The following is a 27,446-nucleotide window of genomic DNA, read 5'->3' as shown; positions in this document are numbered from 1 at the left end:
TACACCAGGTGGGTTGTGGGTTAACTGACAAGAAGGAAGGAATAAGGCCTGCAGGTTGAAGATGAATTTTTAGCCAATAGTTAATTATTGTTATCCATGCCCTGGTCTCTTCTTTTATCAACCCTGCCTCCTGCTGGAGAACTACATTAGCTGTACACCTTGGAACATTAAAGAGGGCTCTTAGACATTTAGCTATTAGACATTTAGCATTTAACTGGCTGTCAGGGATTGCATCATACCAAATATCCAAGTGATATAACAAGAAATTACATATACTACTGAAGGATTGTATGTATCATTTAATTGTACTCTTCTGGCCTACCATTTTATTCTTTATTTTTCATTATGCCAATAAAGGTATTTTCTCTCTTTCATCCTTATCATTGGGACTTTCCCAATAAGCTGGGTACTCCATCTTGTTCCCAAACCCACACATTTCTAGACACCTGTATCATTTTGGAGAGCAAACATGAAATTTAGCCACAAGCCTAAACATGGAAGATAATAAACCCTTGAAATTACTTATGGATTGACACCAGCATTTTAAACATCAAGACTTTTTCTATAGTCCACTGCCTGAATCAGTGCATGTTATAGTGAACTAAGAGAAAGAAGGGCTTTGAAACCACTTATAAGGCTCAGAAGATGGCTGTCATCTAGACACAATAGATTCCATGATTGCTCAACTCAATAACCTCACTCTAGGGTCTGAGAACTGCACATATAAAACTCAGGATAAACAATATATTGTGTTATATATCCAAATTGGTGTCCCAGATCTGATGCACAGTAGGTATCTTATCCATGGTGCCTATATATATTTGTGAAACGCCCCTGTGGGTGGAGCGTGCCCGGCCCGCTGAGACTGTCTGGACTCGAATCCGGGTCAATCAGGGTGTAGCCAGCATTGATTGGGCCAGCCCCTACAGAGACCGCCCCCCCAGGAGGCCACTCGCCTCTCCAGCAGCCTGGCCACAGACAAGCCTGGCTGCCATGGCTGGCGCATATGCGATGCTCCACCCGGGCAGTAGTGGCCAACCAGGAGGAGGCAGTGGCTGCCAAGCTGCCGGGGAGCCAGCGGTGGCAGGTGGCGGCACGGAGGCAGCAGGCAAAGTCGTACAGAGCACATGACCAGGAGCAAGAGCCCAGCGAGAAGCCTCCAGCTGCACTGCTAGGGACGTGGCGACGGGAAAGCTGAAGGTAATTGGCCAGGTAGCACCAGCAATCCCGGGGCCCACCAGCCCCAAGGCCAACTCATATTCCCCCCCCCCACCTTGGGAGGGGGAGGGGGCAGGGGAGTGCCAGCCCTCTCCGCACCTTGCCATCACTGTCCCCCCCCACCTGCCATTCCGCTAGCACCCATGGCTTTTCAGCCTGCAGTGGGCTTTCTACTAGTTATGGATAAAAAGACTTGTTTTTAAAAAGTAGCTTTATAAATACTGAACAATATTTTCTAATTTTTTTAATCAGATAAAAGTTTTATACTGAAATGCCATTTTAGTCAATCTTTTGGATTAATTGAACATTTGAAGTGTGGAAAACAAAAAGCACTTCCAACAAAAGCCAACATGATGGAAGAAAACCATTCAGAGGGAGAATGTTGCTGATAAAACTTAAGAAATTCCTGACCATTTATCCTCATGCTCCCAAAAGACAGTTATTTTTCCTGTTTTCAGGGAGTATGAGGATATGCTTCACTAAATTCTTCTTTCCACACACAAATACCTACACATATGAATAGCATGAGTTCTTTCAAAACAATGTGACAGAAACTGAATCAAACAGGTTACTTACTACCTGAGAACAAGTTAGTACTTTCAGTAAAAAGTAATCTTAAAAAAAAAAATCAGAGCCTTCTGTCAGCTTCATACCTTGCGTTTTGTGCCACTTTTTGCTTGCCTCCTGCTTTTTGTGTCTAAAACCAGTTCTTCAATATTTGGTTTGAACTGCTGCAGCAGAACTGCAGTCACAGGGTTGTCATCTCCTTCAGGATAGCTCACAGAGAGAAAGTAATACTTGTATTCCAACTGTGTGGGGTTGCTGGGAACATCAAACATTTCCACTACCTATATTGTGAGGAAAGAAATGGCACTCTGTTTGAAAAATGAAGAATTCTCTACTTGCCATACCACCAGCTGCAAAGAAGACAATCTGGAAATACCACGAGGACAAAGTTCACAAGTTTACATGCTCTAACACCAATTGTGCATTGTTTGTATTATTTTCACAAACTATGGCAGAGGTCAAACTGCAACTGACAAAATATAACCATTCTAAAATTATTCCAAACATGTAAAAAATAAAAAAGAATCATTTTGAAACATGAAGTGAAAATGTTTTACATTAAGGATTTTGGAAACATGAGAGTCCAAATATGTGATATCAAACAAGAGTTAAAACTTGTGTTTCTTGAACAGCCGTCCCTCACCAGCCGTCCCTCACTTTTTGAGCAGTGTTTCAACTGCAGAGGGCAACAGTGTTGAGGGGATTTATTTAGACTACTGCACATACAAATCTAATTTTTCATATCCCAGCCAATGAATTGTGAGATTTTAGTTGATTAGTTTCTTATCCCATGGACCAATGATTCTTAATATGGCAAAATGAAAATTAAAAATTAAATACAGGTGAAATCAAATAAAAATAACAGGGAACTTGGAGCTGCTCCCTACCATTCAACTGACAAGCGAAGCACTGAGCTCATCCCAGTGGACATCTCACAAAAATGTGCACTCAGTTTGATCTTAGACAGACTTTTTTGCATATCATGGATTGGAAACCTTTCCCGGTAGCTACACAGGATGGCCTGAAATGGAAAACAAGCAGCATCTCTTCTCTAAAGTAGAGAACTAACCCTGGCCTTCCTCCATGTCCTTGATGCTGGAGACCTTTGTACCTGCAGGTAATATCTGTTTGGATGCAGCTGTGTGTACAGCACAAGACATCTGTTTTGGAACCTCCCAACAACTTGTGACTGGCCTCTCTCCAAGGCAGTCACTACTCTTCCTCGAAATTCCAAGTGTCCACAAATTTAATGAAGTTGTAAACCCCTGCCTTAGATAATGTAGCAAGTCAGATCAGGTTCCAAAAAAAAAAATGTCAGTTTGCTGGACAAGGAAAAAAGAGGAGACCGTGACTTGCTAAAAATGGATGCTTTGCTATGTGCTGGCAACTCAAAGTTGTTAAGCTAATGATCAAAGCAGTAATTACAACTAGCTTCTTTTCATTCATCTTCCATTTGACAAAAAGGCCCATTTTGCTTGCATCATTCCAGAAACAAAGTTCACACGAAGATTTGCACTATCACTTACAATGTAGTACTGTGGAAGTCGGGTGAGCTTGATGAAGAGCTTTTGATTGGAGAGAAGTCCCACGGGGTGAGCAGCATAATTAGCTAGCTGTAGCGTTTCACTGCTGACGGTAGGCAAATGTTTTATTGATTGTTTGCAACGCTGCTGCCCAAGCCAAAACCTTAACAGGAGGAAGGAGAGATGAAAGACACAAAAACTCTGATATTCATACACAACCTTATTGCCACCTATCATCATATTTTTGACTAATCATACAGAAACCAGCTTTAACTGACAAATAATCATCTCATGCACCCTTCTTACAGATTGTGATTCAATATGCATACCTAAGGTATTTTATGCATACACAAAATGTGAAGTGTGATTGTGACAGATGTGTTTGTGTAAACTGATTCAGGTATTCAGGTATACTTGTCACAGAGTCAAGGCTGCCTACTGCTGCCTGTGCAGTGTACACTTGACTGATCAATGTAATTCACTTAAGTCGGAATTGACACACATACATTACACCCACGCGTGTATAACACAGTCACAAAGTCCTTGCTTTTCTATGTGTACATAGTCATTGGATTAGATCCAGAGGAGTACAGAGCAAGAGGACAAAATGGTTATTGGTGCAAGAGGTTTTGCTGGCAAGAGCAACAGGGGAAAGATTACACCTGACTTTACCCATAGCACTGTAGTTCCCCTGGGCTATGTAGCCTTTTGCTTAAGTGGGTCCCATGATAACTGCTTCATCTTTTCAGAGATCTTCCGAGCTGCCATGGGAACTGGGAAAGATCCTCTTCTGCTGAAGCTTCTCTGAACCAAAACTTTCCATTTACAAGAGTATAACTCACTTATGCTAGAGATTCAGTGGATCCAACTCTTCAAATTTGCAAGAGTACAATTTTCTTCTTTGGACTACATAATTTAGATGGGAGCTAAAGATATTTTAGAAACACTCAAGTCCTTATCCAAAACAGCTTACAATCTAAGAATTTCAAAAAACAGACTTGATCAAATGGAATGGCACAGTCTAGGATGTTTATAACAAGCTCAATAGTATGTAGGTCACATCAAATGGTATCAAAGCTATTTGCCAATCATGCACAAAAATCAATAGGTGTGATTCTGATTAAACGCCTTACAGGCACATTATACCTTAACATGTAACTATTTTTCACTATCTTGGAATCTAGGTATCTAATCTTGTTGACAAAAGATACATTCAGGAAGATGCAACCTGTACAATGACTTTGTCTGCAACCCTGACCAGACCCAAGGAAAGCACTTCAGAAACATAATCTTATCCTACCAGGGTTGCAAGAGAGCAATGTGAGGAAGAAAAAAAGCCCTAGCTAGTTGTTAAGTTAGTATATGTTTGGCGGGGCAACATCATCCTGTAACTACAACAGAGATTGTTACTGGAATTCATAGCTTCATAATACTGGAAGAGTGTTCAGAAGGCACAGCAATACAAAATACATATTGATGCACAGTTAAAAATTTGGAATAAATGCAGCTTGCTTACTTGAGTTGCTGAAGCCAAGTAATGATTCGCTTCATGTCATCATTGACAGACTTCTCTATGTCATCCAGTGTTTGCTGGTCTACAGGAAAATTCACTTAGTGACCACTCAAAAGCAATGTCATTTACATTTATTTGAAAACATGATATTAGGACTTTCAAACAGAAAGGTATCATTTACATTCAAATATTTGGAAGGAAATCATATTGTGTTGGATCCAAAGGTTTGATTTGACTCAGTGAAACTTCTCCAACACAAGAAGACTTGGTACATTCCACTGATGGAAGTTTCCACTGTCAGAAGAACAAACCCTATGGGTCCATCTCCCATCATTTTTAGAATGACACACAAAACCCGAATATTTCATATTTCTTCCGCTTTGGTCACTGAAGCTAACTTGTGTTTCCTGTTATAGTGCTGTACCACTATGGTGGTCCATCCATCAAGGAAAAGGAAAGTAAGGGCAAACTACCTCTGCTTCTCACTGCATTGACAACCCCTTGCAGGGGTAACTATGTCAGTTGTAACTTGAAAGTACTTACATGCAGTGGGTCCACATGAACAAAACAGTAATTCTGGAAAGTATCTCTTTGGTGCTACAGAAACGCATGCCTTTTACAATTCAAGGAGTATTACAAGAACCACTTCACTGAGGTAGACTAGTAACCCATTCATGCAGCCCTAAATATAATTTCTAGTAGTAATTTTAACCTTACAATATTTAATTCCCTGCATTTTTAACACTTCTCTCTCAGCAACTAAGCACTAAGATGCATAATTCAAGCATTTTAATGACAAAAGCTTCCTATTCCCACCTTGTAAAATCCATTCCCCGCAATGGCTTCTGTTAAGATGTTGGTCATCCCTACATGTGCTGGCAGAAAACCCTACAAATCATTTTGCCTTTTTATACCTATAATTTTACTGGAATTCCTGTGAATCTAATCCCCCTCCCCGCAAAAATAAATCATCCAATTTAACACAGCATTACCAGCCAAGATTATTTCATTTAATTAGAAGGCCATGGAAACATAGGTAAATTGTACAACCCCACCCCCCCACACACACACATACATACTGAACTTTGTCATCATAGTTAGAAGAATGCACCTACCATGGAGGTAAGTCCTCATTTACTTACCAAGTCCATAAAGCATTAGTTGAAACATTCCAGAATGAAGGTCTACAAAAATGTGTAGACACTCAGAGCGACCACATGGCTCCAGAATAGGGATGACAAGTGTTGGGAGAGCTGTTTCTATAAAAGCTAGAGAGAGAGATCAAAAGTTCATACACTGATATATATATAGTTCAGTCTGATTTAATCAAGCAAACAAATCTACCAATGCTAACACTGTCTTTATAGGAATTCTTCTTTAATTGTAAGATAAATATTTCTGAATGAAAGCTATTTTATAGGATCAATATTAAGTAATTACACATCAATCAATACAGCAAATAAAACAGTAAAAACAGTTACCACATTTTGCACATTTTCATTTGTTTTGTCTGGTAATGCCTTTGCTCATTCATTTGAAAATACATTCATTGAAAAAAGCTTAAATATCAGTCAATACGCCCTTAACTAATAAATCCTGCTGCTTTTCCACATGATCTATAAAAACCTGGCATTTTTGTTTGGGGGTGTATGTTTGGGTCTGGTAAAAGAAGCAGTTTCATACATAAAAGCATTTTATATGTAACAGTTTTAGGGCACACTCCCAAGTTCCATTAAATACAAGTGAAGTGAAAGAAGAACTTCTAAAAACCCACCATGGCCAGTAATTGTATTAGTCTAATTTCATTGAAATTAGAGCCTCTTGTGGCGCAGAGTGGTAAGGCAGCCGAAATGCAGTCTGAAAGCTCTGCCCATGAGGCTGGGAGTTCGATCCCAGCAGTTGGCTCAAGGTTGACTCAGCCTTCCATCCTTCCGAGGTTGGTAAAATGAGTACCCAGCTTGCTGGGGGGTAAACGGTAATGACTGGGGAAGGCACTGGCAAACCACCCCGTATTGTCTGCCATGAAAACGCTAGAGGGCGTCACCCCAAGGGTCAGACATGACCCGGTGCTTGCACAGAGGGGATACCTTTAATTTCATTGAACCGCCTTTCCCAATATGTTCCCTGAAGAGCATTATAGTCTACAAATACCAACTTGCTGGTTATCCCTGGCCCCAAAGATGTTCGCCTTATTTTGACCAGAGCCAGGACCCTTTTGGTCCTGGCACCAACCTGGTGGAACAAGTTGCCAGCCAAGATACAGGCCCTGACAGATATGTTGAAGTTCTGCAATGCCTGTAAAATGGCAGTCTTCTGACAGAGCTATGGTTGAGACCACAGCTGTTCAGTGTTTCACAGACCTCCCTCCACTGTCTTTCCTTGGTTCTCCCCTACCTATTCATTCATAATGCTATCTCCAGCTAGGTAGATGGCAGAGGGAGCTAAGAGAGCGAAGGGAGGATTGGGTTTTTAACTGGTTTAGTAGTGTATATTTTTATAATTATTTTCCGGTGAACTGCCCTGAGCTCATATGGGGATGGGCAGTATAGAAGTTTAATAATCATTAAAAAAATAGTTATTAAAATTGTTATCTAGACCAAGGAAAGACAATTCTAGTTATAGTATATACACAGCAGGGTTCCATTTCCTTCATGAAAAGTTAAAATGTCTGCTATTAATTTACTTTTTTAATAAAGCAATTTTTTTCCTGTGAGGTATCAAAGTAATGTAAATCAAATATACCCCTCGATTCAAACAAGACATTCATAGTGCAGGTGGAAGAGTCTACTCCCACCAATGCTGTCAATTTGAACCTTGTACAGAAAAGTAAATTTGGTGAGGCAGAAGAAAGTTGGCATTCAACACCTTTGCTCACTACAATACTTATGCCATGTATATTAAGGAATGCAGAAAGGTACTAGCAAAGTGTAAAACAGAGCCACCACATTAAGAACAAATCAATGTATTTCAAAGGCTACTTACAATTATCATGGGCATTGTAACCCTTAAGAATGGCTTTCAATTCCTGGAGTTTCTGATGCGCTCTTGCATGGACACTGTCTATTAGGAGCTTCTCTACAGATAAGTGATCGATCTGAAAAACAGAAGATAAAAAATCAACTGCATTACTATTACCAAACCTAAATGTATTTATTTATTTTATTAAATTTGTATACTGCCCTCCCCTAAGACTCAAGGCAGTTCACAAAGAACATAACAGAACAATATATTAAACTGACTGAATATAATAAATAAAGGTAACATGGCAATAACAATAAACAGAGAGTAACATACTAAGAGTGAACAATCTAACAGGCCCATTGCTGGTCAGATCCATTGCATGAGTTCAAGGGAGGTGGGTTTGGGGCCCAGTGGGTGTTGTTTAGTTTTGGTCGACCTCAACCAAATGCCTGGTGGAGGAGCTCCCTTTTATAGATCCTGCAGAACTGTTTTAGTTCCGTTAGGGCCTTGATCTCCCTCTGGGAGCTCATTCCACTAGGTGGGGCCAGGACAGAAAAGGCTCTGACCCTGGTTGAGATTAAGCGGACTTCCTTGGGGCCAGGGATCACTAGCAGGTTGGAGGTGGCGTAGCAGAGCTCTTTGAGGGGTGTAGGCAGAGAGACAGTTCTTCAGGTACACTGGGCCCAGACCGCGTATGGCGGTCTAAGCTCATAGTTGTAAGTTAAGATTTCCACAGAAGTGTAGAGAAGCATTAGTGATCTTAATTTTTTGAGTTTTTAATTATTCATAATACAATTTCAAACATTTACTGTATTTAAGTCTTCTGTTATTAATGTAGGTAATCCTGAGCATGTTTTAATGCTAAATAAAATAAATACATTTTCTTCAAAAACAACTGGTTAATACAGTTATATGTCAACAACTCATATTTACCTTCATAGCTCTTTCAATTAGTTTGGAATTGCAAGTTGGAAGTGGAGGTTCGTGGGAAATTTGCAAAGGTTTTGACACATCACTCTCATCAATCTTGATGGTGACCTTATGAAGAGATGCAGTTCCTGTTTTTCTCCCAACCACCTGTTGGCTTAAGACAGAGATATGTTGACTAAGTTGTTAAGAGCCCTAAAAATACTCTTTGGGAATCTGAAACATTTCAGTACTATGTCAGCCAGTTTAACTGCTTTGTAAACAATGGTCTAAATGTCTAGATAGGGCATCAACTTCTGTTTTTTTTCTGTGCCTGTATGAAAGACTGCCTTATGCTTATCTCATAGATATACCACAGCTCCCTATATATAATTGCACGCTATCTCTACTTGCAATTTCCAATTCCTGAGAATTTTAATGAATGAGGCGCTGCTAGTCTTGCAGGTCACCATTCTCTGCATTGGCAAGATATGTCTCCCAAGCCGGGCTGAGAAATGCAGCAGGATGAGGTTGGAAGAGGTTGCAGAGAACCATGGTGGAAGAACAGACAGTATCACATCACAATTCAGATGAAGGATTACATTTTTCAGAAATCCCCTAACTTAGCAACCCTCTATAAATGGAAAACTAGAACAGCATGTGACATGCTACTATAAATACACTATAACATTCCCTCCATCAAGTTTTTATTTTGAAAGTTTTTTTTTTACATGGGAAAATACTTGTAACCTGCCACGAGCCTTTGGGGAGTGGCCGGAAATTAGTAGTAGTAGTAGTAGTAGTAGTAGTAGTAGTAATAGTAGTAGTAGAAGAAGAAGTAGAAGTAGAAGAAGTAGAAGTAGAAGAAGTAGAAGTAGAAGAAGTAGTAGTAGTAGTAGAAGTAGAAGAAGAAGAAGTAGTAGAAGAAGAAGTAGAAGAAGAAGAAGAAGAAGAAGTGGTACTACTTATACTACCAGCTCATGAGTCTACCAATCCATTCAGTCGCATGCAGAGACCAGGCCCTATTATATAGGGGGAGGATCTATGGCTCAGTGGTAGAGCATTTACTTGCCATGCACAAGGTCTGCGGTTCATGACCTGGCCTCTACAGATGAAAGGACCAGGTAGTAAGTGATGTGAAAGACTGCTGCCTGAAAACCTTCAAAGCCACTGCCAACCTGCACAGATAATACTGACCCTTAATGGAACCAGGGTCGTGTTTGGTATAAGGCAGCTTCCTGTGTTCATATAGCCATTTCATTTAATAATGCAACTCATGCAGTGTTTATCTTCTTAACAAAATCTTAATTATTAGCTCTAACACTTGCTGTTAGCAGAATGTAAGCATTGGTTCCAGCTCACAGTTTTTTAAGTATTTAAATATAAGGGCAATTAGAGCCTATTTGATTTAGCATAGCCTGGTTATTTATATTACTGTCTTTATGACATTTTTGATAAATATATCAAAGTTTTCCACTAGCAGATTTTTTGCTGATTCCATTGCAACTTCACCCCAAACCAGTATTTGTAACAATGACTTTGGTTATGCAACAGAACTAGCTTGAATGAATGAGACTGCAAGGAGTACTGTTTTAAGCTATACTCAATATAGCTAAGTCAGTCATTAATCAGAACACTGTTGACAATCATACTGGTTGAGTAGCAGGATTAACAGTTTGATAATACTATTAAGAAATTGCGACGATCAAAATAGCTACATTCTAGAAATTATTAGTGCATGGTCTCATTTCACTAAGCTCTAGAAGCACTTCCACTAAGTTCAACAGGTTAATATAGTAAGGTAATAAAATAATCTAATATTGTAGTTCTTAAAGTTTCAGGACTTGAATTGTACATTTTTATTCCAACAGTTATATTTTGGTCAGCTGGATGACGTATTGGGAGCTAAGCAACTCTTTTACTTACTTCCAAACAGAGAGGGACAGACATTTGCCTGCATGGTAGCGCTCCACTTGCACAAGGTCACCCCAACGTTCTCGGATCAACATTAAAGTCTGTGAATGTAGAACTTCCAACTGCAGTGACAAGCAGAACGAGTCTACAGAATTCAAGTTAAGTTAATGTATTGCCACAACTTGCAATAATTTTCAGTGAAATATTTGTGCATATATTTCTGAAAAGATTTCTTGTTCTTTGAATTGCTTTCATCACAAAGCAACTTTAACAGCAGCAAATGTTTTAAAGCTATATTTATCTAACACATCACAAGCAGTTTCCTATCTCCTGTATTTTTGTGAACTGCATTTTTAAAAGATCTAAACACAAAAGTGGTATATCATATATATCTGAAATGTTTCCATAAAGGCTGATCAACATGGTAAACTTTGGGGAGTATGAAAACCTCCATAGCTTATATATCAACATTTTACTTAGAGAAATAGTCCTTTATTTATAGCTGTAAGATATGCTTTTTCTTCAAGTGAGCCCTACATTTGGTGGATATTTACCAAATATATATGCTGCCTTTCAGAGATCTTTTCAAGGTGGCTCATAGAACAAAAATTAGCATGATAAAATTACTTTTTTAAAACCCTATCATAAACATCAACATTAATTAAAGCAAATTATAAAAGACAACATGAAACAATGTAAAATGTTTCATAAAACAGCCCTCAAGCTACAGCAATACCATAAAACGAGATAGAATCTCTTCAGTTAAAAATTGGGGCACGGTGAGGGTCTCTTGGTGCCTCCTCTTGGTTCCCCGATTCCAGATTCAACTTTCAACTGATAACAGAGAAAGCAGAAAAGCAGACGTCCCACTGTACTGTGCCTGAAATCAAGCTCAGCTGCATGTCCCTCTCCATAGAAAATGTTTACCGGACTTCAGAAGCATTTGTACTTTAATTCCTGAAAGCAAACGGCAATGAAAATCCAGTCAAAATTGTTTAAAAAGAAATTAATGTATATTTCTAACCCCTCTTGACAGTCAAAGAAAGGGACTGATAGATGATCTTTACCATCCAGAATGCTAGCTGTCTATTCAGGCATCCAGTTAAGGTAAAGTCATCTTTACTGATGTTCTCTTCAACTCTGCCTGAAAAGTAGCCCCAGCTTGGAAAAAGCCAGGAATCAGCTAAAACATCAGCAACGGCTGCAGTTTCTGCAAGCTTCCACAAGCTGTTCACCCAGCTATTCAAACAAGCCCTGTCATCTGCATCCCCGTTTTACCCGTCTTATTTTGGGAACCAGTTCTAAGAGAAAGGCTTTGGATGTCAATTCATAACAGATTTTTAGAAAGGATACGTAGGCAGTTGTACATGTCCTGCAATGGCTTCTCATCAGCAAAGAGACGAGACTGGACTAATTGATGAATGAAGCTGACTTGCATACTGTGAACCAAGGCACGACCATCTGACATGAAAATAGAACAGATTAATAATTTAATGCATCTTAACATTGCTACATTTTTATCCCACCTTTCCCTTAAGCAGCTCCAGACAGAAATCATGGATCTGTTCCATTCCCCGGTGCATCCACAGAACAACACTCTGACGCAGATTAGGTAAAGAGACAGATGAACATTGGGGTCCCTGTCAAGAGACCTGGCTTCTTCATAATCTCATGATCAGATCCAAAACTTTGATTCAGACATGAGGCATGCAGAACACCTGCTGCCTGAGCACCAAGGCCCAACTGAGAATGGTGGATGGAGGCAGTTCACAGGTGTAAAGAGTATCATCAACCCTAAAATGTTAAGAGGCCTGCACGTTCCGTCTACTTAATGCAGGATTTCTTGATCAGAGTTTTGTGAAACCCTGGGGTTTCTTGATAGCTCTGGAAGGGTTACCTGAACAGGTGGGAGTTAAGTAATCTTTAATATATTTTTAAAATTTGTTAGATATTCATCGGGTGATACGATCATATTCAATCATGTAGACCTGCCCCCCCCCCAATAAAGTGATGGGCCTGGAGGGAGTGGGCCTGGAGGGAGTGGGAAGGGGAGGGGCCCTGGGTGAGTGTGTACACAGCTATACTTCACAACTATATTCCGCACAATCGCACCACTTCTGAGTTTCTCAAATCCTGAAAAGTGTTTCAGGGATTTCTCAAGAGTAAAAAAAGTTGAGAAAGGCTGAATTAATGCAAGGATTTATCATAGCTAGTTATTGCATCTGATGTAACTGCAAAGCACTAAAGTCAGCATGGTGCAACTGTTAGGAGCAGCAGCTTCTAATCTGGTGAGCTGGGTTTGATTCCCTCCTCCTCTATGTGCACCGAGCTGGGTGATCTTGGGCTAGTCACAGTCCTGATAGTGCTGTTCTCAACCTTCCTAATGCCATGACCCTTTAATACAGTTCCTCGTGTTGTGGTGACCCCCAACCATAAAATTATGCAAGTGGTCTTTCACAGAAATTAAACTGAAACTGACCAATGGCATGAATCTCCATTGTTCATGATTGTATATAATTCTTTTTCTGGGGGTTCTCAGTTCAGTTCTGCCTCTTGTCCCACCATGATGATCTCGCACTTTTCCACTGCTCCGGACTGACGAACGCCTCGATCTACCCCTCAAGGCTGTTGTGTAAGTAAGATCCTTCATTCTAGTTTCATGTGCTTAGCTGTAACTTGGAGTTCTTGCCACAGCCTGAAGGCTTGGCTCAGCCTTCTCACTGGAGTGGGCAAGGATGACATTAAGTACCCTCTGGATAACAGATTAATTGTTTTATAAGTATCTAGGACTAGTTATATAGCTTTTGTTATTTTATTCTTACTGTTCTTTGCTCTTCTTTGTATATTTCTGCACATCCTTTTAAATAAAGCACACTCATAGTATTTTGGTGTTTTTTGCATCTGGGTGGTTTCAATCCGATTCCGGTTACCCTGGCTAGAGCGGCTACAGGTATTGAAGTAACTTGTGTGTGAGTTTTCTTTGTGACTCACTCAGTCTTGTGTTTCCTTGACAGCCCCCAGTTCTAATCCAATGCCTCTCCAATTACTTATTGTACTTCAGTGGCTCTTATAATATTGACAATGTTTAAAAGGCTTGTTCAAAGCCACATAGATAGTAGAACATAGAAAGTTTCTTTCTGAATATGTGGAAAGGTGGTATTGATCATGTACAGTTTGAAAACACACAGCAAAATGATAAAAAAAAGGTATCTATTAAGGGGGCTCCCAGAAACAACACAAATTACTTTAATAAAAGCGTTAGTGGAATCTATCAGTTTGGGGCCAGCACTCAAATATAAAGCAGCTTTAGATCCATAATAATCTGACTTCTGACATTACCTCCAGTCTCTTTGTCCTCAACCAGAATTTCCAGTTTCAAAAGGCGCCATGGGACATCAGGGTCATCACCCATCACTGTTAAGGTAGCTTCAAATTCACCCTCAACACGAAACTTTACACGGCCATTAGCTAGGAACAGACAAAGATTCTTTTAGAATGTTTACGCAGAGGTCTTGTTTCAGGAATAAGAATGACTCTCAATATACAGCAATTTTAATGTGTGTGCATATCAATCCCTCCCTCCTTAAAAACTAACATTAGCTTTGTTGAAACCACATTCAATCACAAAGTAGGGCATAAGGATATAGAACGTCTACAGAAAACATTTACAATTATCTTGCATAACAGCACAATCACAGCCAGGACATATTGTTATCCAGAAAACTACCCGTTTTAAGCCTGACAAAAGTAAGATGTCTTCACAAGATACTTAAATATGTGCAGTGAAGCACCTTACTTAGCTTCCGGAGAGAGAGTGTCCCCTATCTAAGGCCCCACAGCTAAGAAGGTCAACTTGCGGATGCTCACTCCTTAGCAAGTTTACATGCAATGACCTTCAAATCTAGGAGCCACATATGGAAGAAGACAGTTCCCTAACAGAAACAGGATCAGATTGTGAAGGACTTCAAAAATAAAAGCCAGCATCTTTAATTGAGCCCAGAAGCCAAACAGTATGTTGGCTCAAATGCAGCTCAACCACATTAGGCAAAGTATGTTCTCTATGCCAGGGGTAGTCAACCTGTGGTCCTCCAGGTGTCCAAGGACTACAATTCCCTTGAGCTCCTGCCAGTGTGTGCTGGCAGGAGCTGATGGGAATTGTAGTCCATGAACATCAGGAGGACCACAGGTTGACTACCCCTGCATGCCTCAGCTCTATTCAGATGGGCAGCTACATTTTGTACTAGCTGGAGCTTCTACATGGCAGCCCCAAATAAAGCACATCACAGTGCCCTAGGTAAGAGCTAACCAAAATAACAATGACCAAGACAATGGCTTTCCTCCAGACAACAGCACAGATGGCCTTACAGATAGAATTGACCAATATATCGAGGACCATAGCTAGATCCAGTACTATGCACTGACTGCCAACTCTATGCACAGACTACACATGCCTACCTCTCTAAAGCCACAGTTACTATCAACTATTTTATTTTTATTTATATATTATATATTATATATATGGCTTGCATGTGTTTGCTCTCATTCAGTCTGAAATAGGACCTAAACAAGCTTCACAGACTCCAGGCCACACGTAGATTCAAAGAACACCTAAAAAAGATGCCATGAAGCCAGGCAGAAGTCACTCACAACTTCTCTCTCCATATGTGCCAATTTGTAGGGTTCATTTGTTTTTGTGCTGACATGGCTACTGTGAGAGCACACTCTCCTGGCCTGTGCACAGTGCATGATCATCTCCTGATGTCTGACCTTTAAACATTAGACAATAGGATTTGTAGTTAACAATGTATCAGCATACAAATTACGCAAAAAGCAGCCTTATAACTATGCACATGCCCAATGATAATTTTTATGCTTCAATAAAAACCGAGCTCTTGAGGGGATCGAGAGAGTTGGCTGAACCAACTCCATGTACATGTGTGTCATTCCAACACCAATGGGATAATAAGTATGTGCAAAGATCTACAAGACATGCCTAAATAAAAATCTTATTCAGCCATAGCCAAGGCTATCAAACCTCCTTAGGATAATCTTTTGAATTTGATCCTATGAGCAGAATTCCCCATCCTACCCCCAACACATTTACATTAGTAGCTGCGCTTTAATTTCCTGGGCATTCAACAACAATTTAGCATGCAGGAGGAAGGGCTGCTGTTTGGGTAAAATATCAGCATGCACGCATATGCACACCCCACACCCCAATTGTATGAAGTTGGCCATGCAGATATCTAGACAGGGGTACAGTATTGAACTCCCTTTTAATTAATGTAAGTACACAGTTCCTAGTGATGAAAGACCAAAGCTTCTGTGCCTTCACCCACTACTATTCTATTAACATGCTATAGTTCCTCATCATGAGTGACCTACAACTCCTTCTGCCATTTATTGTGTGTGTGAAAGGGTATACATGAGAAAATTAAAAATTTACAACTAGATTAGACTAAGAAAGCCAGAAAATAAGTAGTATGCACCAAGGTAGGATCTCATAACACAAAATGAGATAAAGACAGGAGTAGATGAAAGTTCCTACACCTCTAGCAATAATTATCCATCTTTCTGGTTGCCAGAATAGAATTTTTAGAAAAGTCAGAGAATGCGGATGTTTGCCCAAGGGGTCTAAATCCTTACTTCAATCTATACAGGAAACACTGATTAGCCTGAAGCAAAAATGACTGCAGTAACTTCAATACTTACCAACTGTAAGATTTGCCAGCTGTGGTGGTAGATCTGTTGTCACCAGTCGATGGCGAAGAATCTGATTTAACTGATGAAGTGTTGTCTGTTTCTCAATTTTTGTTATTGGATCAGGAGGAATTATTTTATCCTGTTAAAAAACAAACACATTTATTAATTTTTGTTCAGGTTTATTCTGCATTTCACTCAAACCATAATAAGATGTGGGAACCAATCTCACAATCCATGTTATGGGTTACATAGCAACCAGTCAAATGGCTGCTTGGGTTTATGCATGGGTCTTCAGTAGTTCTGTGGAACTTTCTGACATTTTAAAAACAGCTGAGCCTCCTTCCATGGAATAAGTTGTTTTTACAATAGCAAGAGACTTTCCAAAGCAGTTTCCCGTGTGGTTGCACAAGGAAGATACAAGGAGAAATAACACTTCTGGAACTAGTTTCACAATTCTTTGGATACTGGCCAATTCATTTAAACACAGAGAGAGACTCACACACAAAAAGAACAGCAAAATTTATTAGAGTATTCTTAAATCTGTTTGTTCCCAATGTAAATCCACTGTTTTACAAAATTAACCACAATTTTGTGTGGGCTTAGAAGATGAGGGGGAAGATATCAAGGTTATGGCCACTGGAAAGAAAAGGTGTTAAACACCTGGGCATGAGTGTACATAGCCTTTTCCATCAATGTTGCACACAAGAAATTTTTCACAGCCTTTGAGTGCTGCAGTTAACTCATATCTTTGGTCAGTACAACACGCCAGCTAATCAGGCCTTCAACCCGTATTGATCAAAACACAGAGATTAAATACTTGGTATTTATCAAAAAAGATGGAACACCTTCTCTTGATGATCATGCATGCAAATTGTCTTCTTCCCACCAAGGTAAGATAGTCTGACTTAAAAAATTTTTTTTAACATGGCCTCATCAGAAATGAAACTGGGGAAAAACAGGCATTTAAGACAGTATATTGCATAAATTATATTACAAAGCAATGTACCCTGATGCAAGTAGGTAGTCGTGGATATGACCCAGTTGTCAGCACATCAATAGCATAAGGGATAGCAAAGCTGGGCAGGCGAGCATGAACTAAAGCATCTCTGGCTAGTGATGCTAAACGATCCGCAGTGTCAACAAATAAAATAGCTTGTTGATCCAGAACACTTGATATCATCTGTAAAACACACACACACAAGAACTCATCAAACTTCTTCAAGTTTTATGACTGACTAAAATGTTTCTGTGCAACCTACTAATCCACATATTTTTAACATGGCTTACAAAACAATCCAGTAGCAATGTTTTTTTTAAACATACCATTAAAGTACGGCAATCAAAACTATATGATATAGATATTAAACAAAAGCAAAACCACGTTAGCAAGCTAAAATAAGCAGAAAGCAAAAGCCACTTTGAATCTTAATAGAAGTCGGGATAAGAACATTTTCTTAAGCTTTTTTCTTAAGAACATTTTCTGAAGCCTAGTAACTTATGTGCCAGACAAATGAGTAGGGCAAGTCCATACATAAGGTACCACAGTAGAAAATATCAGGCCCCTTATAGTCAGTTCTTCATCCTTAACTCCTTGCCAAATTTCTAAGTGCAAATCAACACCCTGCTCAAAATGAAAAGTCTTTGGTGCAGTGGTTCCTCAAAACAGGATTTAACCACATAGGTAAAACACAGATTTCAACCTACATATGAACATAAGATTGTCTTTCTTAAAGATGAAGAACAGATTCTCTTACAAGAAATTACTTCAAAAATATATGAAGATGAAAAACAAAATTACCACAAGGCAACCTGGTGCTGGAAGTAATATGAAAAATTAAGTGACACAAGAAAGAGTTTGAGAAAGGAAGGTGAGTGTATCCAACAGATCAAAACCTGTGATGTGCCACTACAAGATGATATGCCCAAGGTCACACTCTGTCCCTTCCACATATTGATAGCAGTACTGCGCAGGAGATGCAGAAGGCCGTGCCATACAGTGGGAGACCAAAAGCTCACTGCTCAGATAGTCAGAATAATGGGGAAATCCACATCAAGTACTTTCTGATCTTTCCAAGGTAGCTGAGTGCCATTGGCAGAAGTCAAGTCCACTTACCTGAAATGCTGTCTGGCTAAAGTGAGAGCTGGGGAAGAGTGAGGGGAAGAGAAAAAAAGAGTAGCATAGGACGATAGTAGGACAGAGATTAAACCAGAAAGGCAAAGATCACAGTCTGGCCTGGCCAACATTTTTGCAATGAATATAAATTATTAACCTGAGTCTAAAAATAGTAGAGATGATCCTGGCTGAAATTCACAAATCTTAAGCCAGTATACATCCACTTACAGGTTCATTTCTACAAGCTTCAAAGGAGCCAAGCAATGGTAAAACACTGCACTTCTGCAATGGGCCCTACTACCATTCTACTCCCAAAAGCAAGGAAATGATGTGGGGGGAAAGCTAACCACACACATTCCCCAGTACCATGATCCATGGAGACTCTCCACAATTGCTTTTTAGGATGAAAATCACCTAACATCAGCATTACATGCAGTCTGACACTACATATCCAGCAGACAGTGCCATCTCTACAGTACTCTGAAGTAGCAAGAATGAGAAGAGTCATGGACAGTAACAGGATTTTCTGAAAAAATGCCATATCATTGTGTTCACCATACTAAAATACTTGCAGTAATGAAAGACTCATCACTGTTTAAAACAAACCTACACTACAGTGTTTTGGCTCAAAGTATTTTAATTTTATAGTTACATAGTTATCTATTTTACATGGCAACAGGTTGGATACAAAGGCACCTTTGAGCAAGAGGAAGGCAGATCTGTTCATAGAAAGATGGGATCAGGGATTTTTAAGAGGCCTTGAAATATCTCTGGATTTCTCTCTCACATTGCAGCCTTATATACTATGCTGATCCCAAAAGTCTTTCAACACTCAGCAGAACCTTCCAGGAGGTTGATGAAAACATGAGGAATAGGAAAAGATCTGTTCTACAACTCAGTTGCAGGGCTTCCACAATCTGCACACTGTGAAGAGATTGCTTGGCTAACTAGAAGCAAAATGAAAGTATTTTTAACATTCTTTATTTAGAATTTTTATTAATTATCACAATTGTTTAAATGTTGATAGACAAGACTCACAGTTATCTCAATTAATGGAATACAGCAGCCACTGGCTCCCATCACTTTAATCTGCAAACTTTTACTCTCAAGCTTACCGCACATTTCTCCACCTTTCCAGCATTATTTGCCCATTTCACCAAGGCTAATAGTCGAACGAAAAGCTGTCGGGTGCGACTTGCAAACTGCACTATTTCTATTTTTCTGTAGAGAAAACGAAGAGCATTTAGAAAACCTACAGAAATATACAAAGCTTAAACAAGTACCGCAGTTACTTTAGAATGCAATAACAGACTAACATAGCAAGCAGATACCTCAGTAAAAAAAGTTGATTACAGAGCAGTCTCATTCACTGAGCTAATATGTAGCCGTAATTATGCCAGGTTTGAGTATGGACAACACACCTGGTGAAACTCACCCCGATTGACCCTCAGTGAGGGACAGGCACCCCGTAGGGAAAGGGCACTCCCCACACACACTGAGGGGCCAATTGCAGGTCTTACCCACCCCCATCCTCCTCCTCCTCCTCTTTTGTGTTGCTTCTGGGCACCTGAGAGGAAGAAGAGCCAGCAGAAGGTGAGCTGGGGAAAAGGCAGGCTGGCCACCAGGGAGTGATAGGAGGCCAGCCAGTCACACCTCACCACAGGCAGTGGGGGAAGAGGAAGGTGGGCAGCCATGCTCTATCACACGCCCAGCAAGTGGCTGGGCCATCATGCTCTGTAGGAGCCCTCATGCTTCCTGCCCCTTTAACAGGTGGGCTTTGATCCTAGTATAAATATATTCACTGGTGCATGGACTTGAGGGCTTGATTCTAAATTATAGTTCCTTTTAATTACATACGAAAAATTTTCTTTACTATTCTCTCAAATTCTGCTTATTGACCAGGAAGCATGCTTACCCTCCTGGATGGGGTGCAGCTAACAGTTGTACTATCTGCCAGGAATCTAGGGGTGATCTCTGATGTCTCAGAGATCTATCTATCTATGGAGGCTCAGACTCAAAAGTAGCCCAAGTGGTGTTTTACCATCTTTGCCAACCAAGGCTACTAGCACCCAATCTGCCCCCAGAATACCTAGCCACCATGATTCATGCAACAGTCACTTCCAGACTAGACTTCTGTAACTTGATCTATGTGAGCCTTCCCTTATCTGCAACTGGTCCAGAATGCAGCTGCTAGGGTCCTCATGAAGTGATCTTGGAAGGCCCATATCCAGTCGGAGCTGAGGCAGCTGCACTGCTCATCAATTAGCTTATGGATCAAGTTTAAGGTTTCAGTTCTTACCTTTAAGACCATTCGCGGCCTGTGCCACACATACCTGAGGGACCTCTTGTCTCCCCCCAGAGCCCTCCCCTCTGTAGGTTTGAATCTATTAGTGGTCCCTGGTCCCTGGGAGGCACGCCTGGCCCTGACCTGGTGGAATGAGCTCCCAGAGGAGTTGTGGGAACTATCAGAGTTCCACAGGTCCTGTAAGATGGAGTTCTTCTGCCAGGCATTTGTTTGAGGCCAGGCTAGGAGTATCAGGTCCCTCCCTTCTAATCTGGCAAACTGGGTTTGATTCTGCGCTCCCCCACATGCAACCAGCTGGGTGACCTTGGGCTCGACAAAGCACTGATAAAGCTGCTCTGACCAAGCAGTAATATCAGGGCTCTCTCAGCCTCACCTACCTCACAGGGTGTCTGTTGTGGGGAGAGGTAAGGGAAGGCAACTGTAAACTGCTTTGAGACTCCTTCGGGTAGAGAAAAGTGGCATATAAGAACCAACTCTTTTTCTATATAGACCCTATTTGCCAGTCACCTGGGATGAAGTTATCTCCCGAGACAGTGGTTGGGGGCTGTGGATGACTGTGGTCGGGTGGACGAGGAAGGGAGGGGAGGATTATACTAGTTTTTATCGCCAGTTGTGTGGGATTATATATTTGAATATGTTTTATGTGGTTTTATCATTTCACTGTAAACTGCCACAAGCCGGCAGGGCTCAGGAGTGGGAGTCAACAAATATAACTATAAATAAATAAGTTACATTTGATTAAAGTTAATTGTAAACATACCTTGTTTTTAAAAAAGACCAGCTTAGTGATTACTCACCTTTCCATATCAGTCTTTCTTGGTAATCTATTTTTTAAAAAGAAGAAAAAGACAAGCTATGATGTTGTGAAAAAGACTGTGGTACTGTTAAAACTATAGTTTACAAGCAGGTGCACAATTCATATCCTATCAATTATGCATTATGTTTAACACAATAAACCACAGTCAATTACTCTCTTATAAGCCATTCTATTTTGAAACTAATCTTTTGTTACCTTAAGGTTTGGCATTTGAAGTTTCTGCTCTTCAGAATTAGTGATCTGTTTACATTAATTGTTAGTATTTAATGTTCAAAAGGTTTAATAAAGTACAGACACCTAAAACACGGAATTTAAATAACTGAGTCACATTTCACAGGTGGGAAATAATTTACAACTATGTTCTCTAAAACAGTGGTCCCCAACCTTTTTATCACCGGGGACCACTCAACACCAGGGACCACTCACCGAGGACCACTCAACGCCCGGTGGGGGGGGGGGTAGTTTACTCCTCTACTCTCAACCACTGCCTAACGCTCTCTGATCACTATGGTAATGTTTAAACATCCCTTCAAAATACGATACAGACACAACAATGAACATAAGGAACATTTTATTTTCATGGAAATTTTAACTCATGACAATGACAAATCAATGGGAACCCTCAGCTTGTTTCTCTGAAACGAGATAGTCCCATCTGGGAGTGATGGGAGACAATGACACCCAAAGTGTGTTGTAAAGGGCCAGGGGGGGGGGGATGAAGTAAAGGGGCGGGGGGGCGGGGGAGAAGCCGTCCTTTGGGGCCCACCTCCAATTAGTTGAAGGACCACATGTGGTCCATAGCCCACGTGGTTGGGGATCACTACTCTAAAACACCTAACTATTAAGGGGACCCATGCACTTTCAGATACCTAATGGACAGATGGTTACCTCTAGTTCCTTAGTATTCTGAAATGCATGCCTTCCTTTTATTTCACATGCTTCCCAAGAACAGTACCATAACTATGGTAAACAATCTGCTACTGTAAGCAGTGGATTAGCTGTCATTCAGTTTCACCATTCTAAATTTCAGTAATCCGAATTACCTTTACTAATAATATTATAAAGTGCACATAAACTCCATCTCACAGAATTTTTAAAAATTCTTAGGAGTGTTTAGATTCAACACAAGTAAAATTACATGTTCTGCTCCATCATTAGGAGGAGTACAAGGAACTATATATTTCTATTTAGGAAGTTTATGTGCCTCCTTTCAAAGTTTTCCAAACATTTTTTAAAGTTTTAAAAAAGTCTGCTGCTGTGACCACAAAAAAGCTAATATTTTTTTAATTATATTTTTTTACCGCCCTCCCCGAAGGCTCAGGGCGGTTTACAGGAAACAGGAAAAAGAAACAGATAACATATGGTAATGACAGGTGATAACAGTAATAACATTATTGACAACAATAACCTTAACATGATCACAACAATAACATTAGAGAATGATGAAACTGCAAAAGAGCCTCAGTTCAACTCTTACTGGGACCCAGTGGGTTGGGCAGATTAGTGGCAATCATAGTGGGGGGGGGCTTGGGGGCCAATGGGAAGCAAAGGTTTGTGTTGACCTCAACTGATTCACTGAAATAATGCAGTTTAACACAACATGACTCATAACAATAGGTTTGGGGTAAGGCCACAGATGTAATTAGCTTGCAAGAGAAAGTGCCATGGAAGTGTAAAAACTAACTGGCTTATCATGGAAAACAATAAACTATTGTAAATGTGTACTTCGTGGTATTGCTGAAAGAGTTGCCATGCATGCCTTAGTACAGTCAATTTTAATGAACGAAAATACCTATGTGTAGAATCTCATTTGACCCGATCTGCATATTAACTACTTAAGCTGTTTCATACAATACTCTAGAAGCCAAGTTATATAACTGTCATATACTTCTACATATGAGCCTCTTGTGGCGCAGAGTGGTAAGGCAGCCGTCTGAAAGCTTTGCCCATGAGGCTGGGAGTTCAATCCCAGCAGCCGGCTCAAGGTCGACTCAGCCTTCCATCCTTCCGAGGTCGGTAAAATGAGCACCCAGCTTGCTGGGGGGTAAACGGTAATGACTGGGGAAGGCACTGGCAAACCACCCCGTATTGAGTCTGCCATGAAAACGCTGGAGGGCGTCACCCCAAGGGTCAGACATGACTCGGTGCTTGCACAGGGGATACCTTTACCTTTACCTATACTTCTACATACACCTTGTAGCTTCAGGGAGTGGTCTGTCCAGAATTTAAGTCCTTAAAAGCATTCTGAACCATCCCTGATGAGGTACACAACACCATTTAAGCTACTATTAAAATAAGGAAAATACCCCATAAATATAGCCAAAATAGGAAGTGAGTGACTATCCCCCCAAAACAGTGCCATAAGTGAACAGGTGAAGGGATGCTTTCGGAACTAAAGTACAATATCCTGCTGGGTTATAGCTTTCTAGCTGCATGCTGATATATATTTTAACCCAACAAACAATCTTTTCTCAGCCAGTTTAAGTAATGCTATTGTGGCAAATATAATTACATTTACCATTAAACAGCACAAAAACAGCCTCTGACACTAAAAATATATCCAAATCTGCAGCTGCTCTACTTCTCTAACAAATGCACCATTCAGATGTTTTCCATGCTAGCTTGCCTTCTTTCATTTTACATTTTCAGGGATACATTTAAATCTTAGGCATCCACCTGAAATCACAGGGCATGGAAACACCTGGGATATTGCTGAAACCAAAAGAAGCCCTTTATCATCAACACCATGCTCCTTTCCCACAGACTGTTCAGTGGTTGATATGGGATGCTGTCATGGGAGAATCAAAATAAGGCAGCCTGCACCCCTGAGAACAAACCAAGGGGTCAGAAATTAACTTAAGACTTTCAGCATACAGGCTTTATTAAGGATTATCATCCTGAAGACTGCAAGAGCAGATCACATAACAGAATACAGAATCCTTCCATTATAGAATAAAGTAGGTTAAAGGTCAAAGTCCAGAATTTCACAGAGAGTTCATCAATTCTGTTCCCAAGCATAGTGCTCTCTATCCTATTTAGAATACATTCTACAATCAAAAAAGACACACCATGAAACTCTTCCTTGGCACCAACCCTTGACTGAGATAATGTTGTTAAAGGAACAGAGGTCCACAGTACAGATCTATAATGCTGGGGATGGTCAGGCAGGAACACAACATTTCTAAAATTTGGAACACCAACACAGACTCATAATTACAACACCTCACCCCAGATGCTGAACATGGGAGGGGAATCTCGGGAAGACAAGGCGGCGGCGAGAGGTAAAGAAATGTGAGGAAGGGGAAGAGATCTAAGGAACTCACAAGTCTGCGAGCACGGTGAGTTCTGCGTAAGTGCGATGCAGCAGGAAGTCTATGAGAGTGCTGAGTCGGTAGCCGGGACTGGCTGCAGTTGCCGCCGCCCCTGGCGGTGGTGGAGCCGGGGCTGAGGCAGGCCCACCTCCAGCCGGGACCAGCTGGTGGCTTTCCAACTGCACCGGCGCCATCGCTGCGACTGTAGACACGGAAACCGAACAGCGAGCTGCAGGAAGCCCTCAGAGGCTAGTCGGCCCGCGGGCGACGGCGAGGAGAATCCAGAGACGCGACAGAAGGGCTCACAAGGCGCATCTTGGCACAAAAAGCCCCGTCGCTTCTCCAACTGCGGCTGCTGCCACGACCGCCATTGCCAGGCGAGGGCATCACACAGGAAGTGATTCTTGGTAGCGGCGGACCGGAAAGAGAGCTCTTCCGGCAGCCTGTACGTCGAGCGACGGGGGCGGGGCGAGGGGCGTCCGGCTGTCTGCGGCGCTCGTGGGCGGAGTCCTCGGCGGGCGCCAGAGATGCGGCGGCGGCGGCAGCTGAGGGAGGATGCCGGTGCTCGTTAGGACGGAGTGTAAAAAGAGTTTGGGTTTTTCACTACTTTGGCAAGGCTTTATTTTATTGTTTCGTAAAATTCGTCTACTTGTTCGTATCTGACAACATACATTTTCAGCCAGGCTGGATTCTGCGGGGGATCACTTCGGCATGAAATTGGGATGTCTCGGCATGAAATTGGGATGAAATTGGGATGTGGGCAGATAGTTGTGAGATCCTGCTTTGTATAGGGGTTAGACTGGATGACCCTGGAAGTCCCTTCCAACTGTATGAGTCTATGATCTAGTCATATTACTAAGGATTCAATTTTATTTTGCTGTCCAGATACATTTGCCGTCCAAAGCTATTGGGATGCTGGGCTGCAAACTCTTGACCCTTTACTCAATACAGAGTATCCCTGTCAATTCTATGTGTCCATAGCACCCCAGTGAGCTGGGGTGGTGCAGTGCCTACCAGTGCTTGCTGAAAGCTCTTGTATACTTTGGCCTCAGCCAAGATAAGCATCTACCTGAACTATGGGATAATAATACTAGTCTATGGTATAGGGTTGGTTGTAAGAATTAACTAGATAATGTATTTCAAAATTATAAAGCAATCTATTAGTGCTTAAGTATCTGAATTGATTTATACTACAGATTTATATTTATACATCTATCATACTACAGAAACATCAAATTGTGTATGAATGACAGTAGCAAAAAAAGAGTAATATTTCACTTTCCTTCCAACAGGAAGCAGAATTACAAGGTCGGTTTCCTTTAAAGGAGAGTACTTGAGATTGGTGTTTGCTGAATCTGTATATCTATAGATTATAGATATTCAGTTGTATAGGTATTATGAAAATGTAGTAGAAGCCAACACACAGCAGACAGTAACAATTTCATAGTATCTTTAGCCCCGGCTTTTGCAGCTTTTGCCATCCAGTTCTTAGAATGAGGATCTGCTTTTCTCTGTCCCTGGCCCATCCTTAAATGGCACATCATTTCTAGGCCTATGTGTCACATCACACAGAGAGACTTAAACCATGCAAGTGAGCAAGGTGATACTTAGTGAGGCAACGTGGGGAAGTGTGGGTTAAGCCCCAATGTCTTGTTTCTGCTGCCACTTTTTCATTCAGTTCCTTTCTCCTGATGCTGGCCAATGTTTATTTTTTACAAATTATTATGTTTCAGTTGTATACATGTTCATGTTCTGTGCAGACAGCCTTGTATTTCCAGTTAGTGTGCTTTAGGAATGAGGTACCAAATTGTTAAATATTGATAGTTTGGTTCAGTAATTTATGTGGGGTTCTTTACCACAATGGATTTCTTTAAAGAAGTGTCAACTTTCTTTCAGTGAAAGCAGGTTTGGTGTCCCTGATCTTTGTTTATTTGTTAATTTGTACTAATTATCAGGATTGTTCCTTGCAATTGGGCTGTCCACAATGGGGTTTTTTTCCAATTCATTTTCTCTGGTTTGTCTCGCTAAATTTAATGCATTGGACTCTTCTTATGCTCAAGTGGATCCACCATACCCAGTGGTGTAATGGCATAACATTATTTTATATTATTATTATTATTATTATCATCATTATTATTTGGATTTATTGCCCACCACTCCTGGCAGAGCCAGTTCGTGGCGGGTTACAAATAAATGAATAAAACAATCCCCTAAAAACTCTTTAAAATATAACAATTCAGAGCAACCCAAACAAGGATGGCAACGACCAACCCTTCACCCACCCATGCCGGGAACCCAGGGGACTGCTGACCATCATTGTTAACATAGGAGGAGACTCCTTCTTACTCCTCCTTACAGCTCCTTTGTCCTCCTTCATCCTCCTTTAGGGGATATCACTTTGATCTATTTTCAAATTCTAAGTTAACACTATAGGCCATTCCAGATCTAAAACTTTGGAAGAAATCTCTTTTGTGGAAGGCTTGAGCTGCTTCACAAAGGATCAGTTGATAGATTATGAAGATGAATTTTTGTTATTTTCTCAGGTAAGGTCTAGATATGATTTTTGTCAATATCTGTAGACTTATAGTTGCAACA

At 40.7% G+C, this 27,446-nt stretch overlaps 1 protein-coding gene across 2 annotated transcripts in view; it reads right to left on the bottom strand.

The window, feature by feature from the left end:
• Positions 1-25,253, bottom strand: part of MED14 (mediator complex subunit 14) — a 53,287-nt gene extending 28,034 nt beyond the window's left edge. For both annotated transcript variants that reach the window (XM_077342904.1, XM_077342905.1), the window contains exons 1-14: positions 24,864-25,253; positions 21,521-21,547; positions 19,534-19,639; positions 17,312-17,485; positions 16,315-16,444; positions 13,942-14,070; positions 11,956-12,063; positions 10,615-10,747; positions 8,716-8,866; positions 7,804-7,915; positions 5,964-6,089; positions 4,825-4,903; positions 3,312-3,471; positions 1,872-2,066 (exon numbers count right to left, since the gene is read on the bottom strand). In XM_077342904.1, the coding sequence (XP_077199019.1) occupies positions 1,872-2,066; positions 3,312-3,471; positions 4,825-4,903; positions 5,964-6,089; positions 7,804-7,915; positions 8,716-8,866; positions 10,615-10,747; positions 11,956-12,063; positions 13,942-14,070; positions 16,315-16,444; positions 17,312-17,485; positions 19,534-19,639; positions 21,521-21,547; positions 24,864-25,045 (1,812 nt within the window). In that variant the 5' untranslated portion in view covers positions 25,046-25,253. The remainder of the gene's footprint in view (positions 1-1,871; positions 2,067-3,311; positions 3,472-4,824; positions 4,904-5,963; positions 6,090-7,803; positions 7,916-8,715; positions 8,867-10,614; positions 10,748-11,955; positions 12,064-13,941; positions 14,071-16,314; positions 16,445-17,311; positions 17,486-19,533; positions 19,640-21,520; positions 21,548-24,863) is intronic.
• Positions 25,254-27,446: the final 2,193 nt, after the last annotated feature.

Source organism: Paroedura picta, chromosome 6, assembly GCF_049243985.1.
Source record: "Paroedura picta isolate Pp20150507F chromosome 6, Ppicta_v3.0, whole genome shotgun sequence".
NCBI classification, from domain to species: domain Eukaryota; kingdom Metazoa; phylum Chordata; class Lepidosauria; order Squamata; family Gekkonidae; genus Paroedura; species Paroedura picta.
The sequence above is the reverse complement of the archived record's forward strand: the minus strand, read 5'-3'. Positions and strand labels throughout refer to the sequence as shown.